We start from the raw sequence: 13,546 nt of genomic DNA, 5'->3' as shown, positions 1-13,546 counted from the left end.
GTGACTATTTAACTTACATTTGCCAAGTGACCAAACGAAACCTAATGTTTTTTATGTGCCTTTTATGTGCAACTGTTTGCTAGCATGTTCGACTGTAACAACTTTTTTAATACAAACAACTTAATAAGGTGATAACATGACGTATGTGTTGTGTTTATAGCTTATTGCGCTGCCCCCAAGTGGCCAAAAATCTTTTAATGCGGCTTTAAAGCTTCATCCTCAACATACCAGTTTTTATTTCGGGGGTGTAAGGGAACACATCTTCAGGTAGAGTCTCTTCGCTAAGAATACATGATGTCAACCAATTAGATATTCTGTTAAAAACAAATTAACACGTAATTTACGGTGGAAAAAAATGCATCGTTTAGTTTAATTTTGACCACCAGAGGGAGAGTTTTCCTAAGGGAATTACACAACCTAAATTCAGAGACCTCAGCTTTTTCATAAGATTTTAAGAAACAATCTGTAACACAGCACTAAATTAATCATAGTGTCTCTGTCTGTGCCAGAAAAGAGGATGGCAGATAGCCCAGCCCATCCCTGATGACACCGACTGTACCTCCACCTGTATGGGTTGTTATTGCCATCTTGGGATGCCTCAGCCTGCCTACTGTATCTGTCGTCTGCAGCCTCCCTCTCTGTCCTTTACACTGATGAGCCCTGAGCCCCAGTGGACCATCTCACCCTTCCAGATAATGGCTTTTTTTGTCAGGACAGAGTCTGACCTTCTGCTAATACCAGTGAACAATGCCATAATATCACAGTCATCACCATCGCCATCTCCCTGTGTTTTATTTTTCTTTTGTTCAGCATGTATGTAAGGCCTTGGGAAGGCATACATAAGTACTGAATTAAGTTTGTGATGTGTTTGAATTTATTCATGGAAACTTTAGGCTGTCTTTCCTCAAGTGTCTCAAACAGACATTGAACCTGTGGTCACTGCCTCATCCACCTGAAGAAAATTTGCTAAAACTCAGACAGACACCGGGGCTGTAGTTCATTCCCCACGCAGATTCATTATTCAAACATGACCTTTCCTCCTCCTCCTCTTTAAAAGTGGCCCCTTCATGAATTCTGTCAGATAGACAGATTGGTTGGCACCTTCAAAAATGCAAGGTGGTGGAGGTGCCACAGACAATCTGGCACTGGCACTTTGCTCTTCTCTATTATTGAGATGAATGGGATTCTGAGAGCAAATGAGAAGTGCAGGGTGGCGGTGGGGGGGCTACAGTGTGGGAATTGTTGGTTTTGTCTTTTTGAGCCTTTTTTTAACAAAACGGAGGAATGAGAGACAGTGAGAGGCAGACACATAAAAGAAAAGGTTTGTGTGGATGGGTGCTTATGCTCGCGTGGCTAAGAGTGTGTGTGTGTGTGTGTGTGTGTGTGTGTGTGTGTGTGTGTGTGTGTGTGTGTGTGTGTGTGTGTGTGTGTGTGTGTGTGTGTGCCTGGGTGTTTGCTGAGCCTTTCATGTTCATTGCTTGGTGCCTTGTCCGTGTCAGGCTTCACATACTGATCAAACTCTGAGCCCGAGTGGTTCAGCTGGCTGGAGAGGACAGGACATAAAAAAATGACTGGTCACCTCTATCATGGCTGTTGTGCTATAACATCCTGGAGTTTTTGCACCAGGTGCGTACACTGAGCATGCACAGGATTTAACACACGGCATTTCATCCCTCAAATACCCTCTACATCCCCCAGTCTGCCTCATCTTTTACAAAGTGCATTCATGCTCATGCATGTGCACTCGTGGGGGGGAAAAAATAAGAACTGGTGACATTCCAGGGCCTGAGCTGCCCATGGAGTACAATTTGATTTGCAAACAACATAATGGGTTCATGACTTCCATGACACTGTCTGTCACATGTGCACAAATCTTTCCTGTTATGCTTCACCCCTAAGAGAAGGGATTGTGCCTTAGGAATAACCTTCAGGAGATGTTTCATAAATACTAAGTATAAGAAACATGTTCTGTTATCAATAAGTCTTCTTCTCTCCGCGGTCCTGATGTATTTTACATGGCAGCCGCAGTGAAACCTGCTTCATCCTGCTGATGGAACTGAAGGGAGGAAGATGGAATTCCATCCACTGAACGCAAACCTATTTTCAATTACACCAAAAAAAAACTCACACCCGTGCACGTACGCCCGTGCGCGTTTGTGTTCTTGTAAAAGACAGGGATCGCTCTAAAATGCAATCTAATCTTTGAACAAATGGGAGAAAAAAGTTACTACATCCCAGGTTTGAAAACGCGTTCAGTTTAGTGTATGTTGAGCCAAATTGTTCTGCGTTTTACTTGACATCCTGATAAGGGAAAGTATGCCATCCTCTTTTATAAAAGAGAGCAAATATTTTGCTCAAATGTTACCTGAAGGTTTGAATGTTTTATGAGCAACAGGAGGTTAGTGCCAGGCCACGTTGGGCATCCTGGCATGGATTTAATGGAGGCTGATACAGGCAGTGAATCACTTCTGTACACACACCACTAGATGAAACTGGGTTTTGCCAACATGTTAAAGCCAGTCTGTATCACCATGAAATATATTCAGCCACAAAACAGTTAAATCAAGTGATGAAAAAATCAATCAAAATATTAAAATCAGTGTTATGATTCAAAGTCATAAATGTGCCCAGTTTGTCCTCATTCTCTGTTTAGCTGAAATTAAAAATACTAGCTTTCCATCATGCTGTACACATGTCACATTCTAATCAAATTAGGTTGAGAAAAAAATCTCATAATGCACGTCTTGACATATGCCTTTCAGTGTCACTCAGCTCTGCCTCTGATTCAAAACCTTTCTGCAATTCACACTCCCTTCACTATCACGATGCATCCACCATCTCTGTCCTGAGGTTTCCCATCGTTTCCCAGTGTTTGCCGCGTGTAACACGGGGTGACACGTGTGTGTGCCTCATCCCAAGGTTGGTAAACATGAATCAAAGCTCCGTTTGGTGATGGATCCTCTGGGTAGGTCTGGGTGAGATGGCAATCCATCCAATAGTTGCTGAGATGTTTCAGCCTAGATAAAGTGGTGGACCGACCAACAGACCACCATATTACAACAGACACTGCCATCCCTAGACTCATACTCACTAGCACTGCTGCTTTTACTTTTGTTTCAGTTGAAGTAAAATGTAATTGCTCTATTGTGGACATTTTTTATTCAACAGTTTCTGAATTTTAGGCTGTGTATAAAGTCTGAAGACAGACTAAGTGAAGTAAGAACAGGAGAATAAATGTCAGGGCCAATCTTCCACTGCTGGAGTTAAAACAAACTTTTTTAACAGTATTTGTTGAGGTATAAGAACGAGAAAAAGATGATGAGCTGTAGACAGAGCTATGGATGAAGTTATAATGTATAATTTGCACTGAGGATGCAGTCATGAATCCCATTGTTTAAATGTAAACAGACAGTGTGAGTGTAATGTGAGGAGACAAGAGTTTTGGGAGCATGTGGCTCAGAAGTCTGTCCCTTTAAGCCCTGTGAGATATCATACTGGGACCAGTTCCAATTGAAACTTCAAATCCGTCTTTTCTCTTTGGTTTCTAATTAGCAGTTAACAGATGATGCATCCCGGAGACAGAAGGGAGAAAGCACGTAGTGGTGTACAGCAAAGCCTCTGGCGACTGATAGCAACCCCTTATGCCACCCAGTTCTTGTGATTTTGAGATGTTTCAGGTGAGTGATTTCCCTTTTCCTTTTGCACGCCTCAGATCGGGGGTTCGGCTGATCTCAGTTAAACTCTTAATAAGCCCCATTTCACGGCATGCAGCCAAAAGATTAGATCTGACAGGGCAGGCGTGGGCCAGTACTGAGACTACAGATCTGAAGGCTAAGCTCTGGATTGGAAATGTTCCAGCGCCTGGTGCAGCTTGTTGCGTGGAGAGCTCCTCGCTGCATGATGACACCAGGAGCATGATTGGGAGAAATTCCACGCTCCCTGTTGACCAACCCACCTGCCATACCACACTTCAATCCAATCTTTACTCTCCTCTCAAGAGACACCGTTATAGGTGGGAGTTTCAGTTCCAGATTTCTCGCTGCCAGATGTTGGTGGAGTTTTCAACTGCTGACCCATCCCACCTTCCACCCTGGAGAAGCTCTGCCTACAAGTGTGAGCTGTTGGTTTGAGCCGCATATGAATCCTATTCCATATGAAGCTGAGGATATGTTCTCACAGCCCGAGGCACAGGCAGGTGAATTCACCTTGCCATATGGCTTAGAGAGAGCTTATTAGGCTCTGAGCAGAAAACACATTATCCACAGTGGACCAAGGCCACCGAGAGATGATTTCCATTATGAAAGCCTTTAATTCCACTGGTGTGAGTTGTGGAAAAATGCTTCAGGAGAGGAGCTGTACCCTGGCGGCTTGGCTCGTGCACGATAGTGGATGATATCTTCAAGGCCAGTCTACTCCTGACTGGCATGAAAAGAGAAATCGAAATGATCTTTTCCCTGAACACAGTTTTATAAGTAATTATATTGTTGATAATACAAATGACCGACCATCTGACCTCACTGACTTCTCTCTCTCTTTCTCCCTCCCTGTTGCTTTCTTTCCTTCAAATTTGTAAGATTCATCAAAGGTACCCTCAAGGTGTTTGTTGTAAATAGATTCAAGAGGAGGTTCATAAGGAAACTCGAGGCCTGCAAATTAAATTGATTTGGAAAGCATTGTTAAATAAAAAAGAGTGACGCCAAGCTCAATATTTCCTCCTTTACTGACGCCAAATTCACTGGTAAACAACATCAAAAAGAAAGCTTATTGATTTAATTCATGCTACAGTACATCCACAGTACATTTTAATACTAAAGTAACACCATCCGCCCAGACAGTGAATTGTCAGCTCTGTAGCTTAGCAGCATTGCAAACCTTTTTCCCTCTCGCCATGCACCTGTTATTTATTTACACTGTTTATGGTATTTAATATTGTTGTGCTCTTCAACAGGGTGAATCATGGCCATTTTCCCTCCTGCCAAGCCTTATTGTAAACCTCATATATTGAAAATATCAATCTTTTGTAAATGTGGAGCTGAACCTGCTTCACCCATATCAACAATGTGTACATACTACCCTCTAGAGGTCAAAAGCTGTAACTGCAGTCAGACTGAACTTGTGAACAGTGAGATAGATAGATAGATAGATAGACAGATAGATAGATAGATAGATAGATAGATAGATAGATAGATAGATAGATAGATAGATAGATAGATAGATAGATAGATGAGGTCAAGTGGTCTTCCCACCTCAATTTAAAGACATTACAATGTCTTGTTGAAGTAGCTGATTATATCTTTGTTCTTTGAGAGAAAATATGTGTGTGCATGTTCCACTGCAGCAAAGCTGAAAAACAATAAATTAGCTCAGTATTTCACTCAGATCGCATTCATCCTTATTTGGAATCTGCAGGTGAAACAGAGGCAAAAATATGACAAATTATATGAAGACTTTCCGTTTGGCAGTATGAGATTTTTAGGCTGTAATTTACTTTTAATGTGCAAAAACAATTAGATGGACAGATTTGACTTTTTGTATATACACCTTATGTGTCACTGTCTTTGAGTTTTCATGATATGTGGACTTAATTGATTGAAGAATATGCGCCCTGCTTTTAAAAATCAACTATTTAACTATCATCTCGTTCCATCGGGATGTGAAAGCTCCATAAATACAAAGATGTAGATGTAGCAAGATGTAGACACTGTAAAACATTCAGCTGCAATCATGGGAGGTCAGCTCACAGCGGAGAAAAGCCGAACTAACCTGGGGGGCGAAAACATTGTCTTATTGAAAAACTAATTATATAAACGTTAAAGTGTGACAGCACTTTACCACCATTATACAGCATCTTGTTCTCTATTGGTGCTTAGCAAGTAAAGCACAGGTGTCACCAATAACATCAACGATGGCTCTGTTCCAGTGTTCCAGTACGTCATACAAGTGATCATTAGTGTTATTAACTACACCTGTGCTTTTCTTGCTATGCCATGTCAGAATATTTGCATTGAAAAATACCATATAGTGCTCAAAATCAAGGTTACCTCCAATAATATTTCCATATTCAGTTATAAATTCACCTATACCTGCTCCTTACCATCTAATTTTAGGGTATCTTACTCATAACATATACACACTGCCTGAGAGTTTGCCACAAAATGCTATAAAAAAAAAGGCTGCTCAAAAAGTTGACTCACAGTGCTCGTACTTGAATTGAGTGTAACTAAGGACATAGTTCTGCAAACATGACTTGAGGATTATATTGTTTGCAATCTGTGTGCTGAGAGGCACATCTCAGAGAATGTGCATCCCTTGTTTGTGTAACCTGTAGATGTGAAGAGCTCTCAGGTGCCGCATCAAATTGAATTCCTCCCCTCGCTTGATATGTGAGCTCATTTAAGCTCCTCAGCTTTGCATTCCTGAGAAATTTTTCATCACAACACAATGTACCAGACATGATCCTCCAATCGCCTTTTTTTTCTTTTTCTTTTCTCCTCAAAACTTCCTGTGATGCACGTTTTACATCCAGACACTCATAAACACAGAGAGACACGTTCATCACTCCGAAATGCAAAAGAAAATCATCACGCTGGCGGCATGAGAATGAAATAAAGAGACAGAATCAAAAGATATTTTAAGCAAGATGGCCAAGTGATAACTAAATAGTCATGGTTATACTTCTACACAGATAGGTAAAGATAGATGAGGTGTCCTTTAAAGAGATCATTAGCCCTCTCCTCTTCCTCATGAGCTTCTCACCCAGAGTCACTGTTGTTGCCTCGTAACCAACAAACGGGAAAGAAAAACTCTGCGTGACCCTGAACTACAGCTAGGTATAGTGGTGGCAAATCATCATTATCATCATCATCATCTGACTGCTTTTCAAGATTATTGATGAGTAGAAGCAGGCAAAGTCAATTATGAGACATATTTCTGCAGGGCTCTTTATGCAGGATCCAGGATTTCCAGTTGAACAGCAGGTTGCAAAACAGATGAGATGAGATTGACATGGTGACTCCAAGAAAGGCAGCAGGAGGCTGCAGAACACATGAGGCTCTTGCTAATATGCCTACATGTAGCTGTAGAATAAAGCTACATGCCTTGCTGGGAAACATATAGCGATGCTGTAAGTAGCACCTATATAACATGTATGCATGTACTTACAATAAACAGAGTAATGTGTTTTACTTGTTGAAAATGTTATTTCAATTACAGTTTCAAGAACTGAAATTATATCAAACAGCAAGGAAGTGTACCTATTTTGTTTTCTCTAAATGTCGGTACCACATTGGTTTAAATATCCATATAAGTTTTGATTAATAGGTGCAATTTGATGGTTTTATATGTAAAGCGACAAATAAGGGTCATCAACTTTCCAAAAATACAGAAGAGGAAGAAGCAAAGTAAGAACTTAGTCCAGGGGGTGGTGCTAATGCACCTGAGGCTGTAACAACTAGAAGAAGTGTTTGTGGTGTAGGTGAGGATTGTTGGATTGTTGATTGATGTTATACAGCTGTTCCAGTATTTATAGACACGTCAAAAGATTAAAAGAAAGACGTTTTGCACTCACCATACCCAAATTAGATGTAGCTGAACTTAACATAACTGATGTGTACACAGTGGAGATGATTGTAATGTTATTGACAATGCATTGTGTGGAGGAGAATCAGCTTAGTATGTATTAATGAACTGATTAAATGTTTATTATTGTGCCATGCATTTAACTATACCAACTACAAGAGACCATAGATTCATACAAGCCAGGATCAGAACACTGCGTATACAACAAACACTTTCACAATCAAATATTAAAAGCGTCATTGTCTACAACAAAATGCATAAATAACTTTTCAAAACATAGTACTGGAGAAATAAGAATACACTAATCAAATAATCTGTCTTGCCTTCGTTTCCAGGCTATCTTATAGCAAAATTAATCAGCCATTCCAATAGTTGCTCATCTACACGTACCCCAGAATATTTCACAGTTTTATCAAGTAATTTCATGGAAAATTAACTCTCTTAAATCATCATAGTTTGTACCATACAAAAGAAAATGGGACTCACTTTCCACCTATCCTAAATCACACAGCTCACACATTCAGTTTTCCTCCTGAACATTTTTGAACAGCAGCTCTCACCTGTGCAACTAAACATCTTTGGCTTCTATATAAAAGAGATGTGATTAGTGGCCAAACTTTAGTTTGAGCATACGTTTACACATGTATGTTTATACATTTACACATAAAGTTTACAACATTACAACACAAATTATTAATGTAGATATACAGCATATTCACTTACTCAAAAAGTGAATAAAACTGATTTACTGTGATTTACTCCACATAAACACCTTCTTATTTATTCTATCCTCTGCCATTTTAATTAGACGATTCCACAGTCTGATCATTTCATTCATTCATCATTTCATTGTATGAACATTTTTGTTGCACTGATCCTGGTACCCAGCTCATGTCTCCCTGAATTGTTGGAATGGGAAAAATCTGTGAGCCCCCAGAAAACATCGCATAGCTCTATTCTGCCAGGTATCTGCAGTTTCAGGCTCTTTGAAGTTCAACATTTGGGAGACACATGCATGCCTTCTAATGGTGCTGTTAATATCTCCTAAAAGGTTACATATATTTGTCCACTAGGTGGCAGGACACACATTTTATAGAGATGTAACTCGCTCTAATACTGATTCAGATCTCCTTTATTGTAACTAATAGGCTCACTTGAGTAGACTTTATAATGTGTGTATGTGTTATGGATTTAATGTTTGGTTAATTCAGCATACACTGTGTGTTAAATTGTTTTTTTTTCCAGACTGTTTTTTTTCCTCACTATATTGTCAACAATACCACCTGGCAGTTCATGAGGTAAATTAAAATGTATGATGCAGAGGGTCCACAATGAAACAAAAAGGCTGCAGTTTTTAATATACGCCACGGATGTCAAAGTTCACCAGTCCGCCTCTCAAAATGGCGGCTGAACCAACACGGGAGTGGAGCGATGAGCAGCTCAAAAGTGATGATTTGCCCAAAAAAGACCTTATAAAGTACATTCAGGACAATGCAGCGCACTCGGTATGTTTATCACCTCAGTCTCCTTGTGGGTTTTAGTTTGAATATTTGTAGGTTAAAGTGCTAATGCTGCCTTTGAGCTGCAGCACGCTGCGTGGTTAGCTAAGGGGAGCCACATAATAGCTGTTGTGTTGTAGCATCAAGCTAGGCAGGGTGTACAACAATGCAGAGTAATATTTGTACAAAAATGCTGCACAATTCAGATATAAAACACAGCTCATTATATTTGAGCATGAGCTGAAACCGCAGAATTTCTGGTTTGACATGATTTTGCACAGCCATGACCTAAACATCTCATGGATTTGGGCAGGAGTACACAGATGGTGTTTAAACAAAGTTATCATCTGTCAACCATGTCCCTCTAATTTTGTTTTCCCTTTCAGTTCCTCAACGAGCACAAGCTGCTGGGAAACATAAAAAATGTTGCCAAAACAGCAAAGAAAGAACAACTGATTATTGCCTACAATCAGCTCTTTGAGAGCAAAGTAAGTGGTGATGATGAGACTTGATAATGCACATAGTGACACTGCATCTGTGGGGTTGATGTGAACTGTCTGACAGACTCATTCAGCCGTGTGTGTGTGTGTGTGTGTGTGTGTGTGTTTTGTGCTTTTCCTTGTTATTTGCAGAGGTTTAAAGGCACAGAACCAGTCGAAGAAGTGACCGAGCAGGTTAGAGCCGTGAAAATTGAAGAGAAGCCCAAAGAAGTCAAGACAGAGGTTGTGGATGAGGTACTGGTCCAGGGTGTTGAATTTAGGGGATGTTGATTGTTCATTTTTGCTTTGCACATACACAAACTATTATGAACCCCTCCTGCGTTGCTTTTCCTAGGGTCCGCCCAAATACACTAAGTCAGTGCTGAAGAAAGGTGATAAGACAAACTTTCCGAAGAAAGGCGAGACAGTGAGCTGCTGGTACACTGGTACCTTGGAGGATGGAACTGTCTTCGACACCAATATTCCCGCATGTATGACAGACCATGCACATATTGTCTATTTATATTGCACATTGTCTTTTGTGTCTCAAGTAGTAACACCCTCTGGACTCAAATTTACATCACCCAATGTAACTGTTTAAACTATAATAGCTGTTTTGGTTATAGATGTAGATGAAATCAATATCCTCTGACGATTGTGTCTTTGGGTTTAAACCATCACTGTTGTGTCTCTGCAGTGGCTAGGAAGAAGAAGCAAACTAAACCACTGAGCTTCAAAGTTGGATTGGGCAGAGTCATCAGAGGAGTAAGTGATTCCGATTTGTTTTGGTTTTCTTGCTCTGTGCATCCAAACTTTTGTCAGTTCCTCAATATGACACTTCTCTCTGCACGTCATCACCAGTAATCCTTTACTTTCACAGTGGGATGAGGCACTGCTAACAATGAGCAAGGGTGAAACCGCTCGATTGGAGATTGAACCAGAGTGGGCCTACGGAAGGAAGGGTCTCCCTGAATCCAAGTATCCTTTTTCTTTGGCTGAGTTTGTGCATGTAAATATCCATGTGTTTATAAAGTAATGTGATACTAATTGTCAAGTGGTCGGAGGTCAGCTTCAGATATTGTGTTGTGGAGCTGGTACTGTTTTAGGGGCTGAGTCTCATTTGGGAGTGTCGGTACTCTTTGCTGTGCGGCTAGCTTTAATCTGATTTGATGAAAAAATGACTTTCATTTAGCATTGACCGCTGTCTTTTCCTTAACTCCAGCTCTTCCAGAATTCCACCCAATGCAAAGCTGATTTTTGAGGTCGAGCTGGTGTCTGTGGATTAACTGACGTATGTTGTGGCCCGCATGCACTATACTTCAAGGATTGAGTGGGAAAAAAATATCCAAGGGCCTTGCTGTAAAGATTCAAGTTTAAATGGCATTTGGACTGCGCTGTTCTGTTTCTACTTTGTCTCATTTATCATCACGTTTTGAGAGACGATGACCAGTTATTACATCGTTTTAATTTTTGTGATGGCTTGTCAATAATGTACATATGAGACACCCTGAAACCTTATTCTCTGCATTTTGTTTTGTTGTTTTGCACGAAAGTGATAAATAAACCTGTTTCAGAGACTTAATTTTTAGAAAGGAATGATTATTCACTTTTTGGTTTTCTTAACAGCTGATCATTTTACATGTATATATTGATTGGGGGGGTTTTAATTATTTACATGAATTGCATTGGTATGGGAAAACTCTGGTTCTTACATCCCATTTTCTTTAACCCTTTTCTGATATGAAAGAAATGAATGTGCACTAGTCTCAGATTTGCTTTATATATTCTGTTCAGTTTTACTCTATGAAAAGTCTCACTTATCCGTCCATTAAATATTACATTTACAGCAGATGACACCAATTTAGATACGCAGGCAAAGAACTGCACAAAGTTTAAACTTGTCATCTGTTCATTGATACATTGTACAGCTCTTAAAATCACTACCACCTGATTAACTAAGGCTAACACGATCAACAAAAAAGCGGACAAACCTGTCGTTTTAAAAGAGATCATAATTGTGTTTTAAAGTCATTTAAAAAATAGGGTAATGGATTCAGAAATTTTTTTGTCACAAAACCTTTGCAAATAGCAACCACTTTAAATTGCATCATATACCAAACAAACTGTTTTTTTTGTCCAAGCCAATTTTTATTCTGTACAGCAGGATAACATTTAACTTGGTAAAAACGTATGGGTGGTGATCGTGCTACTCCTTTTGGGCACTGAAGCACTTAGGAGTTGGCGTTGGGTCCCTTCTTCTTTCCGAAGGTGGGCACAACGTTCACAAAGCGTCTGTTGTACTGAATGCGACGCTTAGCACGGCCAGTCTTCTTCTTCTTTTTCTCCTGCTTGTCAACCTGGACAACAAGACAGACCACAGTTATTTAAAAGATCACATTGTACAATATATTTTAATGTATACATTAATGACTAGCACATCCAAAATTAGAAAAGGCCATTTTCATACATATACAAGACCATTACATTGTAAGTGCTATACATTAATTCCTCCGGCCAGAAAAGGTGTAAATTGGGAGTTTGTATTATACTGGAACATGAGGTTCCAAAAAAAAAGCATAAAATCTCTTTACCTTGGGTGTCTGTCCTCTCACTTTTCCGGCACGGGCCAGAGAGCCGTGAACCTTACCTGGAGGGGAGGGAAGGAAAAGGGAAGTGTTAATTGGGATATTTCCCAGACAAACTAAAGCTGATGTAATTGACACCGATCTACCTAGTGTTCAGAATAATAAGGGAGCCATAATCTATTGAAAACATCTAGTTACTTTTGTATTCATCCATGATGATACGACTTGTGCAACAATGGTGGTGGTGGTTTGTGTATCACGGCTGGCCAAGTTTGTGATCAACAGGAAATTCTGGCTTGTGACTTTTATTCCCACACTATATTAAGGCCAGTTTAGTGGATCAGTGATCAAATAATCCTAATTTGAAGACACAAGACGAGATAAACATTTCACTTGTTACTGGGCATATTCAATAAGCTTTCTGTCACGTTTACATTGCTTACGGTCTTGAAAATTTTATTGTTACAAAGAGTTGTGTGTTGCATCTGTGTACTGACCTCCCAGCAGTCTGCCAGCTACCTCCAGGGTGCAGTGCTCTGAGACACCGCAGGATGCCAGAGAGGCATCATCCTCCAGTGGGCAACCAGCAAGCAACAGCACCTGGTCCTCAACCAGGAGACCCTCCAGACCCTGGACATGGGCCTGAGAGACAAGAAATAAGTTTTATTATCAAAGCCCTTTCCACATGAAATCATTACAGAGTTCACATAGATCACTAAAAACAGTGCTGCATTCAAGTGTCTATGGCTACTTTGAGAACAAGGCCAACTTATAGACATTTTACCTTGATCTGTCCAACAGTCTCCTGTCCGGTCACCTCAAGGGTGTGAGTGTTCTGGGCACGCAAGAAGAGCTGCATCTTGATGCTGGAAAAAAAAAAATCAGTAATTATCAAAGATACTATTGCGGAAATCAGCTTGTGACGTTGGATTTATGTGACAGCAAACATTGGCTACCAAACCCGCCACGTTATGCTTGTGATCAATAGTATTTCCACGTTTAAGTTATTTCCCAAAGTGCACTCTGTCACAAAACAGGCAAGTTGAAAATTGACAAGAACCAGTGCAGAGCAGCGTGCCGGGAGCTGAAACAGACTTGTGTCTCTTGGTATCTTGCTAATGCTATGCTAGCTTAACTAGCCGCATGGGGCACGCGTTTCATAAAGTCGCTCAGAAACACGAGAAATGTTGGTCAACTGTTCAAATGAAGTATAACTTGAGATAAATAATGACATAGGCGTCATATTCGCGTACCAAAATCTACCAGGGCTTCACATAATTATGCTTTTTCACCTAAATTGCACAGGCCTTACCTCGTTTGATGCTAGTCGTTCAACGCTAGGCATAGAAAGGGCTGTTTAAGGGCCGACACTGCGCATGTGCGGATTTACGTAAACCTAGTCGGA

At 40.3% G+C, this 13,546-nt stretch overlaps 2 protein-coding genes across 2 annotated transcripts; one reads left to right on the top strand and one right to left on the bottom strand.

The window, feature by feature from the left end:
• The first annotated feature begins 8,948 nt into the window (after positions 1–8,948).
• Positions 8,949–11,138, top strand: fkbp3 (FKBP prolyl isomerase 3). Its single transcript, XM_070925912.1, has 7 exons — positions 8,949–9,083; positions 9,464–9,565; positions 9,710–9,811; positions 9,912–10,047; positions 10,254–10,321; positions 10,437–10,534; positions 10,788–11,138. The coding sequence occupies exons 1-7, from the start codon at positions 8,949–8,951 to the stop codon at positions 10,840–10,842; spliced, it is 696 nt and encodes a 231-aa protein (XP_070782013.1). The 3' UTR covers positions 10,843–11,138.
• Positions 11,139–11,680: 542 nt separating this feature from the next.
• faua (FAU ubiquitin like and ribosomal protein S30 fusion a) lies at positions 11,681–13,504 on the bottom strand. Its single transcript, XM_070925642.1, has 5 exons — positions 13,454–13,504; positions 12,926–13,007; positions 12,639–12,783; positions 12,148–12,203; positions 11,681–11,913 (listed from the first exon to the last, which is right to left on the bottom strand). The coding sequence occupies exons 2-5, from the start codon at positions 12,998–13,000 to the stop codon at positions 11,788–11,790; spliced, it is 402 nt and encodes a 133-aa protein (XP_070781743.1). The 5' UTR covers positions 13,001–13,007; positions 13,454–13,504; the 3' UTR covers positions 11,681–11,787.
• Between the last annotated feature and the right edge of the window lie 42 nt (positions 13,505–13,546).

Source organism: Enoplosus armatus, chromosome 19 (genome assembly GCF_043641665.1).
Source record: "Enoplosus armatus isolate fEnoArm2 chromosome 19, fEnoArm2.hap1, whole genome shotgun sequence".
Taxonomy (NCBI): domain Eukaryota; kingdom Metazoa; phylum Chordata; class Actinopteri; order Centrarchiformes; family Enoplosidae; genus Enoplosus; species Enoplosus armatus.
The sequence above is the reverse complement of the archived record's forward strand: the minus strand, read 5'-3'. Positions and strand labels throughout refer to the sequence as shown.